This window comes from Primulina tabacum, chromosome 14, assembly GCF_025594145.1.
Source record: "Primulina tabacum isolate GXHZ01 chromosome 14, ASM2559414v2, whole genome shotgun sequence".
In the NCBI taxonomy this organism is placed as follows: Eukaryota; Viridiplantae; Streptophyta; class Magnoliopsida; order Lamiales; family Gesneriaceae; genus Primulina; species Primulina tabacum.
Genome location: NC_134563.1, coordinates 30,541,678 through 30,563,302, shown reverse-complemented (window position 1 = coordinate 30,563,302; position 21,625 = coordinate 30,541,678). Strand labels below are relative to the sequence as shown.

Below are 21,625 nucleotides of genomic sequence, written 5' to 3'. Positions count from 1 at the left end.
CGAGGATTCAAAAAAATCCCCAAACCCAAAATTAGTCCTCAAACCCGCCTCGTTTCAGGTTTTTCTCACGGACCTTGAATTTACGAGAAAATTGTCGCCCTTTGTTGGGTTACGGAATGCTAAAAATATTGATTTTGATGACAACAAAACTTGTTATTGTGTTGCAAGCATATTTCATTAAGTATGCAATTGATAGGTATCGAACTAGAAGTGAAATGTTGCTGAAATATATTTCAGCACAATTTAATTTCTGGCGAGTTGAAGTGTTTTGATGATATCTCATAGCTCAATGATGCAATTGACCAAGATCCAAAACTACTGATTAGAAAACTTAATTTTCTATGAATCACATTTCACAACAGCTCAGTTGGTTCGAACGTACTCTAGGTGAAATATTAGTCGCAAGATCGAGTTGATGGAAACGAAAACAACAATCAATTCCATCTGACCTGTTCTGGTATTTCGGTCATATTTCTGAGCTTGGTTGTTCAAATAAAATGATTTAGTATGTGTTACGAAAATAAGAGAATGATCTACAAATCAACATCATAAGTCAAACTCTGAATCGGGTCAGAGGTAGCTGACCAACCGCGATGATTTTATTGGTTCTGCATGATCGAGTTTTTCTTGCACTGAAAAATCCCAAAATAAATTTAACTTTGTTGCTCAAAAAATGGCAAGTTCACGAGTCAATTTATTAGATAGTATACAAAATATGGATATCATCTAATTGAAACTATATTTCACAATTATTATTTTTCATAAATTAAACTTTAGCTAAATGTACTATTTGAAGTGGATTTATCTACTAAAATTATAAAGACAAATATAATGCAATAGGACAACAAAATCAAGTAAATAAAATCTTAAAGCAGATGATTACCTATCCCTGGTTTATTTCAAATAATTAATCTCGACAGTTACGACATGATTCTCTAATTTATTAACATACTTTTTCAGACTATGCAAAACTAAGTCAACAAAATGAAATAATTAAATTGCATCAATTATTTTTCAAATGTGACTGCATGAACAATTCTTGTAATCTCTTAACTCTCGACCTATTAGATTATGACTATCAACATGTATTCAATTTCATATATATATATACAAATTTTAAATTCACGGACTATATTATTCATTAATATTGCAACTATTCTTTCGAACTCACTCGCAATATGAAAATATGATGAAAGTTAGCTACACTTTAATGATTCCAAGAAAAATTATAATATAATCAATCATAAAAAAAGGTCGAGAATCAAATTAATCAAAACAACATTTCAGAATAAGACCCCCTTAAATCCCAACAAATATAAGAATCCCGAGCTCTTAGCTTACCTCCTCGACTCCTGCTTTTCTCTTCCGTGTGGCGGATTTTCACAATGGAGTTGGTATCGCTCAAAGTCTATAGTCCTCCTTCAAAACCGTGTGTTAGGCTTTCCATGTGGGTGATAATTTTCCTAAAATATTATTATTTCATGGACAATTTAATAATAACTAAATGATTTCCTTCGAAAATACTAGAAAAAGTATCAATGATACTGACAAGATATAAAAATGTTATTATTATAATAATAATACAACTCTAGAGTCAAGTAGAGTTGAGGACGACAAAATAAAATATGTTCAACCAAACACCGACAAGTTTCATATTCATACATTTAAGACTAAATAATCCAAAATGACAATTATTAGTACTCAAAATGTTTCTACATTGAGTGTGACTTCCTAACCAAAAAAAGGAGGATATTGACTCGTTTTTATGCATACTATATATTGAAAAATATTGCAATCTCAATCTTTTTTTCGATTAAAAAATGAGAATATAAAAAACTTTTTTTTCAAATGGAAATTTAATATTTTGATAATATTTCATAAAAGATTTATACTCAAATTAATTTTTTTAGCACTTCAAACATAAACATAGAGATATTGTATAATTTTTTTTTTAAAAAAAAAAGAGATGAGAGAGATTGTATAATACTCTTACACAAAAGTTGTGAGACGTCTCACGTGTCAATTTTGTTAGACGGATTTCTGATTCGACCAAATTCATGAAAAAATATTATTTTTTTTACAATATATATGAATTATAAAGTATGTATTATATGGGAATGAATTGGGAAAAACAGGGGAATTTTAGAGAAGAATAAATAGAGTCAGCCAACAGCTTTGTGGAGGGAGGGTGACCGGCAACAGCCAAAGGACAGCGTCCACAGCCACTCATGGGTTGGAATATATGATTTACTTCTTCTTCTACCAAAAATAACAAATTCATTAAAACGAAAAAAGAAAAAAACTACGTAAACCCAACGGTTCCGATGCTTTGTTCATCCTTAGATAGTGAACTAACTCCCTTGGATGTAGATAATTTGATCGTCTGGTACAAAATGTCTTTTTTATGAGTAAGTTTTCTGTGAGACGAGCTTATCTGATCTATATTTAGAGTAAAAATAATGTTTTTAAATTGGTCCCAGTGCGGCATCTTGATATACAAATATGAAAAATAAAGTATAAAATTAGAGATTTACGTGAAAAACCACTAAAAATAATAGGGTAAAAACCACGAATAAGAAGAAAATAATTCGACTATAATATTTGTAAAATGTTTGTTATCTCGTATTAAGAGAGTGTGTTATCTTTGGAAATACAGTGATTAGTTGTACAACATAAAATATTATAATGAATTTTTTTTTAAATTTTTCCTGTGGTTTTTACCTAATAGTTTTTAGGAGTTTTCTACGTAAATCTTGGTGTCCAATTTTATATTGTATTTTCATATTTGTGTCTCAAAGTACATCACATGGGACCAACAAGTGATATCAGAGCCTTTGTTTAAAATCTCTTAAAAATCTAAGTATGCTGTATTGTTGCAGCTTTGACTGATCTTCCATATCATAAAAGATTTTTTTGAGATTTTTTATTAAGACAAGATTATTTTGTCAAGTCTAGTAAATTATTGTAAAAATATTGGCGGTCATGTACGAGATAACAAAGTTCAATGAGAAAAATTTATGTTGTGAAAAATTAAGACACAAACAGTTTTAAGAAAAGAGAATTGTTTAGCGACTATTGAAGATAAACCGAGGAAAATGACGGACGACGAAAAGTGGAATGAGTTAACGATAATGTTGTTGTCAATTTACACTTGGTCATATCATACAAAGTACTATCAAGTATCTCTGATATGTAAAGACAAAAGATATTTGGGATACTCTGGAAAAAAATGTACGAGTTCAAGTCACTACACAAAAAGATTTTCCTAAAGATAAAACTTTGTACTCTTCAGATAGCGGACTTTTCATTGATGACCGATCATACCAACACACTAAATACTCTATTTGCCCAACTCACCTCTATCCGACATAAAATAGAGGAAAATAAATGTGCGGAGCTTCTACTTCAAAGTCTATCAGATTCATATGATCAACTTAGCCAACAATATCCTTATGAGATTTATAAAATTCGGCGATGTCCTAACAACGGTTCTCAGAGAAAAAAGTCAGCGCAAGAATAAAGAAGATAGTTTGATAACTTCGAAGCACGCAAAGTCTTTATCGGTGATGAAGATTTATGGAATGTTACTCTAGTGGGAGCCAAAAGAGAGGTATATCAAAGTCGAAAAGTAAGAAGAAAAAATATTTATTGCTTTAAATATTGCGGTAAATGACACTTCAAAAAAGAGCATACAAGTATTGAAAGGGGTTCTCAAGAAGATATGGTTAATGCTTCAAGTAGTGGTGAAATATTATTCAGCGAATCAGCTACAATTGCAAAAAATAGAAAAAAAAAATTTGTGACAAATAGATTATGGATTCAAGAGAGACTCGACACATGACTTCTCGAAGAGAATGATTCGATCAGTATGAACCAGTCTCTGGGGATCTGTATTCATGAAAAATGATCATGCCTTGGAAATCATTAGGTTCTGCACCATCAAAATAAAAATATTTGATGATACCATTCGCACCATACAGGTGGTATGACATGTGAAGGGGCCGACGAAGAATATTTTGTCCTTAGGGCAATTGGATGAAATCCCGTACAAAACTTGTATCGAGAACAAGATCATGAAAATTGTGAAGGGCGCGGTGCGCTTGTGATTATGAAGTCAGAAAAGTTGTTGCAAACCTGAATGTATTTTTTGGATAAACGCACAAAGAGGCAAAACTAATGGTTGCATTCGATTGGTATATGAAAAGAATTAACAATATTATGACATAAAAAGCTCTGGCATATTCAGCACGAGAATTGAAAATTCTCTCAGAGCAGAAGTTGCTGTCAGATCTTACAAAAGTGTCTCTACCTTTTTGTGAGCATTGGTTACCAATAAACAGCACAGATAAAGTTTGACACTTTCACTGCCAAAAGTAAAAGTATATTGGAGCTGATTCATTCGAATGTTTTTCAAGCACATGGTTTATCCCTAAGAGGAGTGAGATACTTTTCCTCGTTCATTAAAAATTTCTCTAGGAGATGCTGGGTACATCCAATCAAGAAGAAATTGGATGTTTTTCCTATCTTAAAAGATTTTAAAGTGCGGGTTGATCTTGATTTTGAAATGAAAATCAAGTGTTTGAGAACTCACAATGGAAGAGAATAAATTAGTAACGAATTTGATGTATTTTGCCAAAATGAGAGCATCAAAAAAATTTTCATGAAGGCTTACACACCTCAACATAATGGAGTTGATGAACTTGACATTGTTTGACAGAACAAGAGCAACGTTGAGGATTGTGAGTCTAGCCAAGTCATTTTGAGCAGAAGCAGTCAAGACTAGTTGTTATATCATCAATCGTTTTCCATTAGTGTCCATTGATCTGAAGACTCCGATGAAAACGTGGACTGGGGAAGCAGACTGATTATTCTTATTTACGTATATTTGGAAGTCATGTGTATGTTATGTAAAATGATTAAGAAAGATTGAAATTTGATTCAAAATCCAGAAAGTGTATCTTCTTGGGTTATGATGATGGAGTAAAGGTGTGTCGCTTGTGGGATCCTATTGTTCACAACTTATCATCGGCAGAAATATTATCTTCGAAGAAGATAAAGTAAAAGAATACGAAGACACGCTGAATACCGAAACTACTATATTTCATGTAGAAAGTAGGATAGAAGAAGATCAAATTTCTTGTAAACAGTACCCGAGCACGAGTAATAAACACATGTTGAGTCTAAGGTTTCCAAGGAGTGACAGTCAACTCGAGACAGAAGACTATCAGGTTGACTTTCTTATATCACTGAAATAAATATTGCATATTGTCTATTAACAAAGGATGGCAAGCCATCGGGTTTCCATGTGGGAGGAAATCAATTGGTAACATATAGGTCTATATGATCAAATGTGATGGCAGTAACCAATTGGATCGGCATCGTGCTAGAATGGTGGTAAAATAGTATGCTTTGAAAGAAGTATTGACTTCAATAAGATATTTTTTCATGTGGTTCGGCTTATAACTATAAGAGAAATGTTGGCATTGTGTACAATGTTTGACCTACATCTAGCACAGCTAGATGTGAAAATGACATTTCTTCATGGAGATCTTAAAGAATAAATCTATATGTTTCATCTTAAAGGTTTGTAGAAAAAGACAAACAGAACTTGGTTTGCAGGTTGAACAAATCTCTATGTTGCCTCAAATAGGTGCCTAGGTGTTAGTACAAGAGATTTGATTCCTATATCACGAGCTTTGGATACAACAAACTCAGTATAGATCCCTGTACATATTTCAAGAGATCTGTTGATGAGTATATCATTTTGTTGTTGTATGTGGACGACATAATGGTAACAGACCCTAACAAATATCAGGTCCAAGAATTGAAGGCACGATTAGCTAAAAAATTGATATTAAGGACTTGTTAACAAAAAAGATTCTAGGGATGCAATTTCACCAAAAAAGTAGTAACAACAAGATTTGACTTTCCTATAAAAATTATTTGAAGAAATCTTCCAATGTTTCAACATGATAGTAAGCCAATTTCAACCCCTCTTCATGTTAACTTCAATTTGTCCTCTAAGATATGTCCTAACAGTGAAACAGAGATGATTGAGATGTCTTGAGTACCATATACATCAGCAGTGAGAAGTTTGATGTTCTTCATTATCTGTACAAGTCTGAACATTGCTCAAGCAGTGGGAGCAGTTAGTTGGTAAATGGAGAATTCTGTACAAGAGCATTAGAGTACTGTTAAGAATTTCCTTAGATACATTAAGGATACCACAAATGTTGTATTATGTTATGGGGGATCAGATTTTACACTCAGGTCCTATGTCAATTCAGATTATGCAAGTCATCTTGATAGAGAAATTCTACTTCTGGTTATGTGTTTACACTTGCAGGGGAGCATTAAGCTAGGTTGCAAAACTGGAAACAGCTGTGGTATTTTTTACAACAGAGGCAGAATATAAGACAACTACTCGATTTTTAAAGGAGACAATATGGACTAAAATGTTATTAGAAGAGTTCAGACACAAACAAGAAAAGGTTATGACATGATTGGTTGAAGTGTTTAGAAAGGACGGGGTTGAATAAACACTTCCTAAAATTATTTTATCAAAAGGTATTCAGTCTAGTTCGAAACTGAACTTCATATTCTTGATTGTCAATCTCAGTTGGCTAACAAAATATGTGTGAAAAGAAGCCAAACTGACATATTAGAATGGAAAGAAGCCAAACTGACATATTAGAATGGAAAGAAGCTAAACTGACATATTAGAACACTTCAAATAATGACTTGACTAAGTAAATTGAATGGCAAACTCAAAATAAAATGTATTGTTTCTAACTGTTCGAAGAACTTAGGTTCCTACATCACCCCTTCTTCTTTTTAGGAAGACTTACACTGGAAGGCATTGATCTTTACAAGCAATTTGGAAAAATCTAGTTCAGTTTGGACTTAATACTGTCAAAATTGAAACTCCTAGTCTACTCAAATGAACGAAGAAATAGTATACGAATTGTTCTCGAATACAATGAATTACAAAGAATTCTTAGAACTTTAATAAACCTAAATTAGATACAATACTTTATAAATTGTGTATTAGTGTGTGAACGGTTTTGCTTTAACTTTGAAACTTGGCAAGTGTTCTTGAAACTTGATAATTTCGTTAACTTGGTAACCTCTTCTCAACTGATTTCAATATCTATTTATAGATTTCGAATTGCAACGGTCTCAAACTTCAAAAATGATATGTTCCATATAATGTAGATCTTTTATCAATGTTATCATTTACGACATCCATACAAAATGTATGCGGTTGATTCTGGCTATGTGAGCAAGATATGGAAAAACTTATCCAAAAATCAGTTTAGCAATCTGGTATAAATTGATATCCTTAATACTGAATGATGATAACTTATAAGAGAGTTGAGATACATTTCAGTTTAGGTCTAAGTCAGTTTTGCTTTGATTAGTCCATTTTATGTAAATCAGTGTAGCTTAGTGGCTCTGTTTGGTTTGGAGTTCAGTTTATCTTAGATCATTTCCATTTGATTTGGAATTCAACTTATCTTAGATCAGTTTTGCCTTAATTATTTGTTAACAAAATACATAAAAATCGTGTTCCAACAATTTCACATTTTTCAGTGTTTGACAAAATTAATCAATACGTCCAATTTAGGCAATAATAAATTATGAGAAGGAATTATAATAAACCGAGTTTTTGAAACTGATAAACTGAAATAAATTGTTCCTATGGTTTTTGATAAATCTGATAAACAATATCAACTATATATTGTTTCTTGTCTCAACTCTTCTTATCAGTTTTCTTTGTAATAGATTTAGCTTTAGACTTTTCAGATTTTTCTTTCCTTTTTTTTTTTGTCAACGTTAGAGATATATTTTCATAATGTACACAACTGAAGTTATATGAGCTGACATAATGTCTAACTTAGCTGAAAGTTGAGTGTGAACTGAATTAATCTTGGAATTAAAATTATCATGAACTAGATTCATCTTCTAAGTGAGAGAAACATGAGCGCTTGATATTTGTGACGTTGAAGTGCGATTCATTCTCATGGAGTCTAGTTGGATGAACAAGGAGTGACATCTTTGGATTGATTTTTGAGATCCTTGACCACTTTTTCTTTGAAGTTTTTAATATCAGTATCATTCAGTTTCTGACCTATCTTGACTTGTGACAAAAGAGTGTTTATACTGGTCATATTTGAGAGGATGGTGTCCATTGGAATATCATCTCCCATCTCCAATTATGATGATTCAACAATGATATGCGCAATGGGATCGGGAAAGATGATCAATTGGTTGCTCGGTCCAGCAACATCAACTAGCTCAATTGTGTCAACTACTTCAGTTTCAGTTTCCTGAATTACCATTTAATTCGCTACTGCAACTAACTCTTCAACTATTGGAGGGTTCGGAGCCATCTAATTCTTAAAAGATGCAAACATGAAAAATGTTTCAGAAACTTTAAATGAAGGAATTTGAATTTCTATTGACTTCAAAATTTTAGTTACTTGTGCAATTTGTTCCTCAGTTTCCATTTTTGATGAAACAGTCATCTCAATCTCTTCATCATGGACCTCTTCAATGGCCTAAATAGCTGTTTTCAAGATCTCATCAACATTAACAAGAGATATCTCCTTAACTGGTTCAGTTGACTTCTGACCTTCTAGCGCTTTAGTGATTGAAGGTTCTGTTTGGTCCAAAATTTGCTTAACTGAACTGTTGAGGGTCCAACTTTGCTTGATTCTTGTTCAGTATCTTCCTTTAACACTTGATCTAAAGAGTCCTTTCGCATTTTGTTCCTCTTAGACTTTTTCTCTTGTACAGATTTTTCTTTGATGAAGTCCATGTTGGATTTCTTGCTCCTGTGATCCACTGGAATGTATAATTGTTGATTCATTTCCCAGAACGTCACCTTAATTCGAAGAGAATTCAAATTTTTGTCCAACTGAGTGAAAGTTGCTCTGTCGTCATGAGCAGTTGAGCATATAGGACTATAATTTTTCTTCAGTTCATCACAGATCAATGTCATCTTTTTAGTTCTCATAAGATCAAAGAAGTAATCATTTCTCTCCATAGCGTGAGCCATTGTTATTACTTTAATAGTCTTCAAGATAGTCTTTTCAAGAGAAATTAATTTCTACAACGTTACTTTATTTTCCAGTTTCCTTGCAAAAGTGACTGTTCGAAACTGATATCATTCATCGTAGAATTAAGTTTTGGTATCTACACTTTCATTTACCTCGTCCATGAGGTCGATTTGAGTTTGTATAGCAGACATGGGTACGAACTTCTCAGCTTCCCCTATATTCTCCCTGTCTTTCCCTTCTATCCCTTTGGAAGTATATTTTGAGACCAGTCCAGATCTGTTATACTCAATGGGATCTCTAATAACTACATCCTTTTGCTCGTGTTGTTGGTAGAATGGTGGGTGAAACAACTATTTGGAGGGGATCATCTATTCTAACCAGAGTGAATTCTCTACAGTCTTAGCATAAACTTCTTTTCCAGTTGTTTTAGCAGTAGTTACCTTGATATCAGCTTTGGTCAGTTCATTTTGCTTCGCTTCAGCCCTTTTCTCTCCTCTATTCTCTTTTGTCTTTTCAACATGCAGAGGTGCAAGCTTGCTTTGGGTAGAAATTGGTTTCGTGTTTGTTGATATGAGCTTCTTGACATGTGAAAGAAATACTTTATCAGAATCACTTTCATACGTGATTAACTTTCTCTTACTTTTTGGCTTGGGAACTAGAATGATTTTCCCTGTTACAGCCTTAGACTTCTTGGCTGGAGCCATCTCTTCTCCTTTTTCCTTCTTTACCTTCAACAGAGAGGCGGTTGAGATGGTTGAGGCTTGACCTTTGGCTTCAAAACTGAAATTTTATGTGCATTAAGCATCTTGAGCTTGTGGAGAGTCGTTGCTTTAAACCATAACATAAAAGTTTTGTTCGAACAAGTTCATTTGTTTTGTAGCAGTCAGATTGCCTTGCACATTGCAAAGAATCCGACCTTTCACTCCAGGACTAAACATATTAAAGTACAGTTTCATTTTGTTCAAGAAGTATTAGAAGAATGAAGTATGGATATGCAAAAGACCCATACAAACGATAACATAAATGATGTTCTGACTAAGCTAGTAAACACTGATAAGTTTGAGTGGTGCAGATCCTCAAGTGACATAACAAAATGTAAATAGCATAGAATAACAAGATTAAAAGGATGTTTGAAGATATGATTGATTCGCAGTTAAATCTCCAAGTGGAAAAGATCCCTTATTGCTGTGAAACCCGTTTTCATTCATGGGAAAATGTGTTTCCTTCATTTGTCAACAAGGCTGTCGAAAAATCCACTGCTTTTCATCTGAAAATTCTGCTCAATTAATGCATGTCATTATTGGTCCATCTAACTCCACTTGACATAAAAAATAGTACTTTTCATAGTTTGGGTCATGTGAGATATCTCTCACAAAATTGACACGTGAAACGATATCATAATTTTTTTTTTGTATTTTCCTATTTACACCAAGATAGATGTTATTTATTATCACAAAGCGTAGAACTTAGAATGCCGTAAATAACTTATGATATATCAAAACAACTAAGATTATATTAAATTATTTATCAAGTTATATAAGTTTTATTCTAAAATATTTTTTTAACTATTTGTCTTCACTATTTTTTTCGATATCTTACTCTTTGCGCTCTTGTTTTTTCAGAATTTATTTTTTCCAAAAGCTTCAATAACTTAATTTAATAATAGATTTTACAAATGGTTAAAGTATCTATAAGCAAAAAAAAATGAAATATTTTAGATGAGTTTACCCAAATAAGCTTTTAGCAAAAAAAATAAAATAAAAAATTAACGTAACAATGGCCGTAAGTGAAAAAAAAAACCATAAAATGATTAGTTATCATAAATTTAACTTCGATTTAAAATTAGACAAATTCCACACATTGATAATAAATAAATGTTTTAAAAGAATTATAAATAAATTTAAAATTTTCTTTATTAGGCTAAGCACACCTATCACTAATATAGTAATGACAAATCTAAAGATTGGACATAAAAAATATTTATAAAAATTTAATTTTTCTCGGTAAATCAATTTTATGATATAATAATTTATTTATAAAAAAATAATTAATATTAAAAATATTAAATTTTTTTATGTAACCGACCGTGTCAGGTTCAGCTGGCAGAAAACCTTATGTTAATATATATTACAGAAGAAAATGGAGAAAATGCCACAGCAAATGAAGGAGAAGTAGAGAGTGAGAGATTGCCGATTGATTCAGCCTAACAATCTTTCTCTTACTATTTTCCCTTTCTCCAATGCTTCACTGATTCTTCAACTCCGATTCCCATTTTCAGCACGGATTTCTCTTTTTTTTTTATAATTAATTTGTAATTATACTGAAGAAATAATGGAGGCAAATGCTGGAATGGTGGCTGGATCTCACAAGAGGAACGAGCTTGTGAGAATTCGCCATGATTCTGACAGTGGGGTATGATTTTTTAACATGCATTTGGACCGACTTTTTCTGATCTTGATTAGTGTTCTTGGCGCTGGATATGAGGTCGGAACTGTTGAATTGGGACTTGGATCTTGGGCATGGGGTTGATAATTGACTTGTGGTTGATTTCTGGGTCTTGTAGGAATTCGCTGCACTTAAACTTATTTGATGATTTTTGTTATTTTAGTTGTAATTTACTTTGAGATTGCTGGTGATCAGCTGAATGTGTAAAAGGCTTATTGATAAGTTTGCTGTGAAATTCTTCTTGCTGATTTGAAAGATCCATTGACTTATTCCAGTTAAGTGTTTCCCTTTGACTAAAAATACTAAACTTGGAGGTCTTACAAGTTTATTTGAGCGATGGGCTCAAATGAATTTGCCAGCTCTGCATTTGATCTGGTTCAACTTTGCTTGGCTCGGTAAAATTCTGTTATTAATCACTGTAGTAATCATGCAAAGTGCAGCCAAAGCCCCTGAAGAATTTGAACGGCCAGATGTGCCAGATTTGTGGCGATACCGTTGGACTGACTGCCAATGGCGATGTCTTTGTTGCTTGCAATGAATGTGCATTTCCAGTCTGCAGAGCTTGTTATGAATATGAACGAAAAGATGGAAACCAGTCATGCCCCCAGTGCAAGACTAGGTACAAGAGACACAAAGGTTAGTGTGCTTCATAGATTCCTTTGCGTATTGGCTACTTATATTTCGAACCTTTATTGATATAGTGGTTTTGCATCTTTCAGGGAGTCCACGAGTTGACGGTGATGATGATGATGAGGATGACGATGATTTGGAAAACGAATTTCTTTACTCTCAAGGAAAGAACAAGGCTAGATCTCAGTGGCAAGGAGATGATGCCGATTTATCTGCATCTTCGAGACGCGAGGCTCATCAACCAATTCGTCTTCTTACCAATGGACAGCCAGTAAGTTAACCATAAAGTATTTTGTTTGCTATATATCTTGATGGTTGTACATGAGTTTCTCAATTTGCCTACCAGATGTAAAACAGAACAATTCGTATTTATCAATTTTTTAACATGATTGGCAGGTCTCTGGTGAGATCCCCCCGTCTATGCTTGACACTCAATCTGTAAGAAGTACGTCTGGACCTTTAGGCCCTGGAGACCGTGTTCACTCCCTTCCTTATGTTGACCCCCAGCAACCAGGTATGTACCTATCAAGATGCGTTGTAATTTATCATTATGTCATGGGTCAAATTTTGACTTAGCACCGACGGTGTCATCAATTTATGAAGTTCCTGTGAGAATTGTTGACCCTTCAAAAGACTTGAATTCGTATGGACTTGGGAATGTTGACTGGAAGGAGAGAGTGGAAGGTTGGAAACAAAAGCAGGACAAAAATATGGGCCAAATGGCCAACCGATACAGTGAAGGGAAAGGAGATATTGAAGGAACTGGGTCAAATGGAGAAGAACTACAAATGTGAGCATCTTTACTTTTGGTTTTTTTGTAATACTTTGACAATAAATATTAATGACTGACAGCTGACTCATTAATCATTAGAAATCATAATTATCAGTACCATAAACCATATCTAAATTGCAGCTGTGTATAATTTAGGGCACGTTGTTACTTTCGTGAATGTTGTTTATGTTATAGCTTTCTTTACCGTATCATAGGGACCGCTGATGGTTTGTATCGATGACAGGGCTGATGATGCACGCCAACCTATGAGCCGTATCGTGCCTATTTCTTCTTCTCATCTCACTCCTTATCGAGTTGTAATCATACTTCGATTGATCATCTTGGGCTTTTTCTTGCAATACCGTTGTACTCATCCAGTGAAGGATGCTTATCCTTTGTGGTTGACATCAGTCATCTGTGAGGTTTGGTTTGCGTTTTCATGGCTTCTCGATCAGTTTCCGAAATGGTACCCCATTAACCGTGAGACTTATCTTGAAAGACTTGCTGTAAGGTTGGTTAATTTTCTTTAAATTCTCACTGCTTAGCCCTTCATTTCTGAGATGAAATGATTCATTGGGTTTTCATTTTCCCCCTAATATATTTTATATGTTTGCAGATATGATAGAGAGGGTGAGCCCTCCCAGTTAGCACCTATTGATATATTTGTGAGTACAGTGGATCCCATGAAGGAGCCTCCTCTTATCACTGCCAACACTGTGCTTTCCATCCTTTCTGTCGATTACCCTGTCGACAAAGTCTCTTGTTATGTTTCTGATGATGGTGCAGCTATGCTGACCTTTGAAGCACTCTCTGAAACTGCGGAATTTGCCAGGAAATGGGTACCTTTCTGCAAGAAGCACAACATTGAACCCAGGGCCCCCGAATTTTATTTTGCTCAGAAGATTGATTACCTGAAGGACAAGATCCAGCCTTCCTTTGTGAAAGAGCGTAGAGCAATGAAGGTGAATGTTAAATATAATTAATAATCGTATTTTTTTAGTTATTGACTTTACCTCTTTATCCTTTGTACATCGCTTCTGCTTTATCTTATTTTAACTCTTAATTTTCCGTCATGCGTTTTGAGAATTAGCAAAGAAACATGCCTGAAAGTTTGCTTCATTAAATTTATTTAAAATAAAAGTTAAATGATTGAATAAAAGTGTCTCGAGTTAGACTTTTACCAAAGGAGAAGTGAGTTAAACTTGTCGTTTAACTGTCAGAAGTATTAGTTCCATATGCATGCACTGGTGTAAAAAATTCTGAAACCAGACAAAATTTAGTGGGAAATGTGTGGAGTGAATTTGACAAAAATATTTTGCAATCAAAATGCTTATGGATAAGTATCATCAACAAAAATATTTTACTATCAGAACGTGCAAGTATAACTGTCATTATGGTACCAAAGACTTCTCTTGTAATCTTATGAGATGAGGCAGGAAACAGAAGAAATTTGTAGCATCGCTGTATTCACAACATTTTTCTGCAGAGGGAATATGAAGAATTTAAGGTACGCATCAATGCTCTGGTTGCCAAGGCTCAAAAAATGCCTGAAGAAGGATGGACAATGCAAGATGGAACTTCTTGGCCAGGGAATAACACTCGGGATCATCCTGGAATGATTCAGGTATATTTTTTATTTCGATGTTCTTTTGCATTCAGGTTATATCTTTACTATTTGCTATGTTCTAATTTTCATCTCTTTTAACAGGTCTTTCTGGGACATAGTGGGGGCCTTGATACTGATGGAAATGAGCTTCCTCGGTTGGTTTATGTTTCTCGTGAGAAGCGTCCAGGATTTCAACATCACAAGAAAGCTGGAGCTATGAATGCATTGGTAGGTGATTTATTTTCTTGGGGGGCACTTTGTGGATGAGCCCGACTTCAAACACATAGCAATCCCGCTAGAACCCACCCTTTTGGTTCCATATAGTTAGGTTTCAAATTTATCTCTATGCGCTGTAGGATGGATATGTATTTTTAGGCCTATATGAAGAGGCTTGTGACAAGCGAAAGGCTAAATCTTCCTTTAATCACCTTTTCTCTCTTTTTTTTTTTTCGTTTTGGGTAATTTTAAATTGTTACTGAATTTCTATTTGATAATGTTTATTGTGTGCTTCAGATCCGTGTCTCTGCTGTCCTCACAAATGGAGCATATCTTTTGAATGTCGATTGTGATCACTACTTCAACAACAGTAAAGCTCTTAAAGAAGCCATGTGTTTTATGATGGATCCCGCTTATGGAAAGAAGACTTGCTATGTGCAGTTTCCTCAGCGTTTTGATGGCATCGATTTGCACGATAGATATGCTAACCGCAATATTGTCTTTTTTGATGTAGGTCTCACTTGACTTTTTTACGACAATTTTGAGATTCTAATATCTCCCTTGTTCTTGCATTTTAACATTGAATTGTTTTCCAATTGCAGATCAACTTGAAAGGGTTAGATGGCCTTCAAGGCCCTGTTTATGTGGGAACTGGATGTTGCTTTAATCGGCAAGCTCTGTATGGATACGATCCAGTCCTTACAGAAGAAGACCTGCGACCAAACATTATTGTTAGAAGCTGTTGTGGATCAAGGAAGAAGGGGAGGAGGGCCAATAAAAAGTACACTGATAAGAACCGAGCTGTAAAAAGAACTGAATCCACCATTCCTATCTTTAATGTGGAGGACATAGAAGATGGTGTGGAAGGTATTTGCTTCCATATTTTGATAGTTTTATGTACCATAATTCATATTTTAATATTGTTATTGAAGTACTATTGCCTATGAGTTGGACTATTTGGCCTCCGCTCTGAATTTACCATGTAGAGTCAATTTGGATAAATTCTGGAAAATGGTTACGGTAAAGTAAAAAACCTTTCATTCAACTCTTTAGTCAACAAAATGCATGTTTTGAACTGTCTTGTTTTTCGTGAGTTCACTCCTAAAGCTATATTTATACCAGTGATTCTCTTAAAAGGCAGTGTCTAAGCATTCCTTGTCTTGGACAGGATACGATGATGAGAAGTCGCTTCTTATGTCTCAGAAGAGCTTGGAGAAACGATTTGGTCAATCTCCTGTCTTCATTGCTGCAACCTTTATGGAACAGGGCGGCATTCCACCATCAACAAATCCTGCCACTCTTTTAAAAGAAGCAATTCATGTTATTAGCTGTGGTTATGAAGATAAAACAGAATGGGGCAAAGAGGTGATGTGAATAAATGATGGTTTTATTTTCATTCTGTTATTCTCCATCCGAGTTTTGTATCCTCTAGAATGAGAGATCTGTCCTTTATCGATACTAATTGCCTTTGTAGTAAAAACTCAGTTCATTTTCTTCCTATCATATCAGATTGGGTGGATTTACGGTTCTGTCACAGAAGATATTTTGACCGGGTTCAAAATGCATGCTCGAGGATGGATCTCCATTTATTGTATGCCTCCTCGTCCAGCATTCAAGGGGTCTGCTCCCATCAATTTGTCTGATCGTTTGAACCAGGTCTTGAGGTGGGCTCTCGGATCCATTGAAATCCTTCTAAGCAGGCATTGTCCCATATGGTATGGCTACACTGGGAAACTGCAACTATTGGAGAGACTGGCTTATATTAACACCATTGTTTATCCGCTCACTTCTATTCCATTGATCGCCTATTGCATTCTTCCTGCTATCTGTCTTCTCACTAACAAATTTATCATTCCAGAGGTGAGACATAATATCACTTTTGTCATTTGCTTCCTGAGTTATGTGATTATAATACCACTCTTGTGCAGATAAGCAATTTTGCCAGCATGTGGTTCATTCTTCTCTTTGTCTCTATTTTCGCTACCGGCATACTTGAAATGAGGTGGGGTGGTGTTACTGTTGAGGACTGGTGGAGGAACGAGCAATTTTGGGTCATTGGTGGAACATCGGCCCATCTCTTTGCTGTCTTTCAAGGTCTCTTAAAAGTCCTAGCAGGAATTGATACCAATTTCACCGTCACTTCAAAAGCATCTGATGAAGATGGAGATTTCTCCGAGCTTTATGTGTTCAAATGGACATCCCTCCTTATACCTCCCACCACTGTCCTTATTGTAAATTTGGTCGGAATTGTGGCTGGTGTTTCATATGCTATCAACAGTGGATATCAGTCATGGGGTCCCCTTTTTGGGAAATTATTCTTTGCTATGTGGGTCGTTGTCCACTTGTATCCTTTCCTGAAAGGTTTGTTAGGGCGGCAAAACCGGACTCCTACAATCGTCATCGTTTGGTCTATTCTACTTGCATCAATTTTCTCTCTGCTTTGGGTGCGAATCGACCCCTTCACATCTGAGGCTACAAAGAGAGCTGCACAAGGTCAGTGCGGTATCAACTGTTGACGAGTATTTCTTTTGTATGCCATCTTGTAAGATCAACTCCATGTGATACCAGATACCTGCATTTCGTTTGTATAGATAGAGAAGTAAGGGAAAAAGGGTCATGTCGGGAACCTCCTTAAGTTGTGTTGTGCCATTTCTATGTAGCGTCTAAATGAGGTGATGGATATATTCATCGAACTCTGAAGCCCCTGTGATTTAGAATATATCATACTCGCATACGCTGTGTAGTAGCACTTGTGTCATTGCGGCCCTTGACCCAGTACAGAGGTTTTTCCGAACTTGTTTATTTGCTTCTTCTTTTTTTGCCGAGTAGTTTGATTATTTATTACCCAAAACATGTTTTATCTTGACATTTTTTCAAAGAAGAGATTGAACACCTCATTGATTTACCCACATACACAGAATGAGAATGCCTCACATCTTGCAAAATCGCCAACTACTCAAATGTGAGGCTATCAACTCCAGAAGCAGCTTTTTACAGGTAATCAGTGAAACGAAACTAAACTCTATTGAGATCTGATTATAAACATGGAATGAGAAAAGGCGGCAGCATTCCTTTCTTCGGATTAACACCAATACTGTAAAATGGAATAAGTGGAAAACAGACACAACCAGAATACAGAAATTCCAGGTGCAATAGAATTGTGTACCAAATGATTAAACATTAGTCTTCACAATATCTGAGATTACAATTAAAAATGCACGAACAATTATTTATGATACTTAAAAATATAGAAAAACAAAAGGATGCAGCAGTAATCAAAAGGCGGAAAAAACAAGGGTAGGCCTACGTATGATTAAAAATAAAAGAAAAGGTCAAGACCAAATAACATCCTGGTCTCAGTCTCAAAATTTTGGTCCTTCTAGTATCAAGAAAATGACACAACTTCAAGTCAACTCGAAAAAATATGTATCCCGGCTTTTAGCTTTGGTTATTCATGAAAAAGCTCTTCCTACTCGTCCTCTTCTTTATCTACCAAAATTTTCTTGCACGCTTCATAACACATGAAAGATATCCCAGCTGCAGGCACCAACTTCAAGCAGCTCGGGCCGAGCCCTTTGTACAAACCTTGAATTCCCTCTCGTTCAAGTATGCTGGCAAAAGCATGAAGCATGTTCCTATACACTTGCCTCCCACTGACAGCACCAACCTGCATGTGCTTACGAGCCACTTCAAGAGGGAAAGTAGGCGGTACTTGATAAAGCACCAGCTGCTGATCCAATCAACAGTGTTTCAATATTTCCAATCTTCTCCTGTTTGAAAATCTTTCTATAGGCCTTCCGTAACGTGTCATATGCACAGTAGTTGGCAGCAGCATATGGAATCACTCCAATGACACTAGGCGCAAGACCTCTATAGAGCTCTCCAGGCCCACCCTCTTGCAATATTTTAACAAAAGCGTCGAACAGACCATTATAAACTCCTCTCTGCAGTATGGAAACAGGCTATCAAGGGGTTGATATAGAAATTAAAAAGAACAGGAAATTTTGGTTCTTTCTACCTGAATGGTCAATCGCGTCTTGACTAACTCAAGGGGATAAGTTACAAGAGTTGAGCTAACTCCAGCACAGGCTCCTGCCACCAATGAAGGGGGAACAGGCAATTTGAATTGTTCTCCAGGTCTTGAAGACAAATTCTTGTTGACAGTGTCATAAACAAATAACTGTAGTAAAACTTGCAGGTACAAGAAATGGGTAAAAACACAATAGAAGAATAAATACAAGTATTTTCCAAACATAAATATTTAATATTCTATGTTTCCTGAGTAGAGTCTGATATATTAGTAAAATATAAGTGATAGTTTGCAGGAGATGGGAGTTTTAGGTATAGCTTCTGTACGTAAGACTGCAACAAATAACGAAGGAAGCATATATAAATGAGTTACAGCTTTAAACACAAAGCTTCAGGTTAACGTAAAAGAACCAAAGGTCAATTATTCAAATCACACGAAGCTACAGCTTTAAACACAAAGCTTCAGGTTACGAGCAATGCAATAGGGACAGTTGGTGGTAGAAAGGTCAATACTCACGGTGGTAGTATAGTGGATGGTGGTAACATATGCCTTGGAAGGCATTGCTTTACTTATCTTAACGACATCAGCTAGTTCCCAGGAATTAAAGTCCCATGGTGCTCAACAAAGATATCACTGTATTCTACTTAGTCTTGATCATCGAACATCACAAGATCATAGTAACCAGTCCAAAAGCCACACAGAATTTACAATGCATAAAGGAGAAGCTCCTTCAGTGCTCAAGCTCAAAACAGATTTACAAGAACACAAACAAAGCAACAATCAGCAAATAAAAGGCAGTAATAAGTTATGTCTCATCAAAATTCATGCCACAGAGTGTGAGAGCTGATATTGAAGTAGCAAACGCATTTACTTGCTCGACAAAATAGACAATGTTCGTAGCAATAGAAGGGAAAGGTATCCAGCTAACTACAAAACGATTGAAATCTAAAAGAAACAATTAACAAGCCAGAACAAAATAAACATAAAACTAGCACAGAATATCAAATGGGCAAATAAAATTACTAAGAAAAGAGAAAGATGAGAACCGAAACAAATCACACTTCACCTCAATGGCCTTGCTAGGTGCAACTCGAATTACATTAATGAAATTGCCCTTAAACAATCCAGTCCATCCATCTGCTTTCATAATATTGTGGAACACCTCAGAGGTTGAATGCCCATAACTGCCCACCATCAAGTGAGTCCTGATCGTCTCGAGTGGAGCTACCGCAGTCCTCGATATCGCCCCAGCTATTCCACCGCTCAATAACCTTCTCAAGGAGGGGTTCTTAATTTTAAGATTGAGCCTAACTCCATTTTTCTTCTTCGTCACCCCCTTTTCCTCCTCCTGCACACCTAAGATCTTAAACCCCTCAGGCAACGAAACATACTTCACAAACAAATCGGCATACGGTAATTTGAAACCCCTGTTTTCGTTGTTTCCCATTTGCCCCACAGAAGCAAAGAGGCCGCCACCAGGGAAAAAGTTGCAATCTTGGAGATTCCATTGGAGACCCAAATCAGAATTATATAGAGATCCACAGTTTCTTACCTCCAAAGCTTGCATTTTTTCTATCCTACCCATCATCCAACACCTCCCAAGAAACACCCCACTGCCCTCTGCAACAGTCTGTGGGCGCCTTCTTTTAAATATATTTTCCCAACTATTTTTTTTTCCTTTGAAGACGGACTGCCCTTTTAGAATCAAACTCCAACTTTAAAAGATTTCAACTCTCCAGGCTATATGGGAAAACTAAATCAACAAAAGATTTGACACTGGATACTTTCATGCTAGAAGAACTAAGAAATATATTTTCTTAAATCATGCCATGTATGATTTATATGTAAAAAGAAAAGGGCTGAAAATTTGGAGGCGGGGAAATCAATGTGGGGAGGAGAAGGGGAGCAACTTACCCTTTCCGACCCAAGAATGGAATCGAAATAAGAAGAAACAAAGCAACGAGCTGATGCCAGAAAGCACAGTACCCGTATTGTTTTGCTTTGATTTCTTCCTTATTTTAATATTATTTTTATGATTTATTTCCTACTAAGCTTTTGGCGCACCACACCACCGATTAGGTGGACATATAATATTCGTAGATTGGAATATTGTTCGCAAATTTTTATTCCATGGCTCTCCTTCACACCCATTCAACATCGTCAGCCATATAAAATATTGTTTATGAACATACCAATAGATGCAATATTGATTTGAGATCCGGGAGAACGCTCAGGTCGTCTCACCCTCTCCGCTTCTCGAGGGTTGTGGGATTTAGGGGATGATAACGGAGCGGTGCAGGACGTGTTTGTCATCCTTATCATCGTCTCCGAATTCTATCATCACCTCTATACCATATTCGAAATCGCGGAGATCAAACTCACATCTTCACCTCCATTCCCATTTTAAAATGTTAATGGGGTAAGACGAGGGAGGGTTAGGGGATTTTCTCGAACCAAAACTTATTATTATTTATTATTATTAGTGATAATATTAATATCAATATTAATAATATTATTATTATTAGTATTTTTTTATTAATACTAATAATATTATTATTTTATTATTAATATTTTTTGGAGCGGTTTCGGGGATGGAGATAGTAATCTCATATTTTCCTGAAATATTTCAGGAATTTTAAAAAATCCCCAAACTCGAACTTAAACCTGAAAAAATCGAATATCTCTGTTCCCGTTTCATGTTTTCTCCACGAGATCCCGATTCGTGGAAAAAGTTGTCATATCTAATTTCCTTTTTCTTTTTGGGTTTTTTTACCTTAGTTAACTGTAGCACCAACTTCTATTTTATATTTCAACCACGGTTGAAAAATAAGATTAATAAAACAAAATAAATATATTATTTTATC

The 21,625-nt window shown here is 35.3% G+C and overlaps 2 protein-coding genes across 2 annotated transcripts; one reads left to right on the top strand and one right to left on the bottom strand.

Annotated features, from left to right (window-relative positions):
• Positions 1 to 11,183: 11,183 nt before the first annotated feature.
• On the top strand, positions 11,184 to 17,544 carry LOC142525273 (cellulose synthase A catalytic subunit 1 [UDP-forming]). The gene is made up of 14 exons (XM_075629507.1): positions 11,184 to 11,474; positions 11,948 to 12,143; positions 12,227 to 12,408; positions 12,534 to 12,651; positions 12,741 to 12,927; positions 13,154 to 13,420; positions 13,526 to 13,871; positions 14,396 to 14,533; positions 14,618 to 14,743; positions 15,029 to 15,241; positions 15,334 to 15,598; positions 15,900 to 16,096; positions 16,241 to 16,591; positions 16,660 to 17,544. The coding sequence occupies exons 1-14, from the start codon at positions 11,394 to 11,396 to the stop codon at positions 17,245 to 17,247; spliced, it is 3,255 nt and encodes a 1,084-aa protein (XP_075485622.1). The 5' UTR covers positions 11,184 to 11,393; the 3' UTR covers positions 17,248 to 17,544.
• Positions 17,545 to 17,872: 328 nt separating this feature from the next.
• On the bottom strand, positions 17,873 to 20,796 carry LOC142524261 (adenine nucleotide transporter BT1, chloroplastic/mitochondrial-like). The gene is given in 5 exon segments (XM_075628156.1): positions 17,873 to 18,434; positions 18,436 to 18,675; positions 18,750 to 18,911; positions 19,828 to 20,514; positions 20,676 to 20,796. Coding segments are annotated over 4 exon segments (1,158 nt in total). The 5' UTR covers positions 20,350 to 20,514; positions 20,676 to 20,796; the 3' UTR covers positions 17,873 to 18,200.
• Between the last annotated feature and the right edge of the window lie 829 nt (positions 20,797 to 21,625).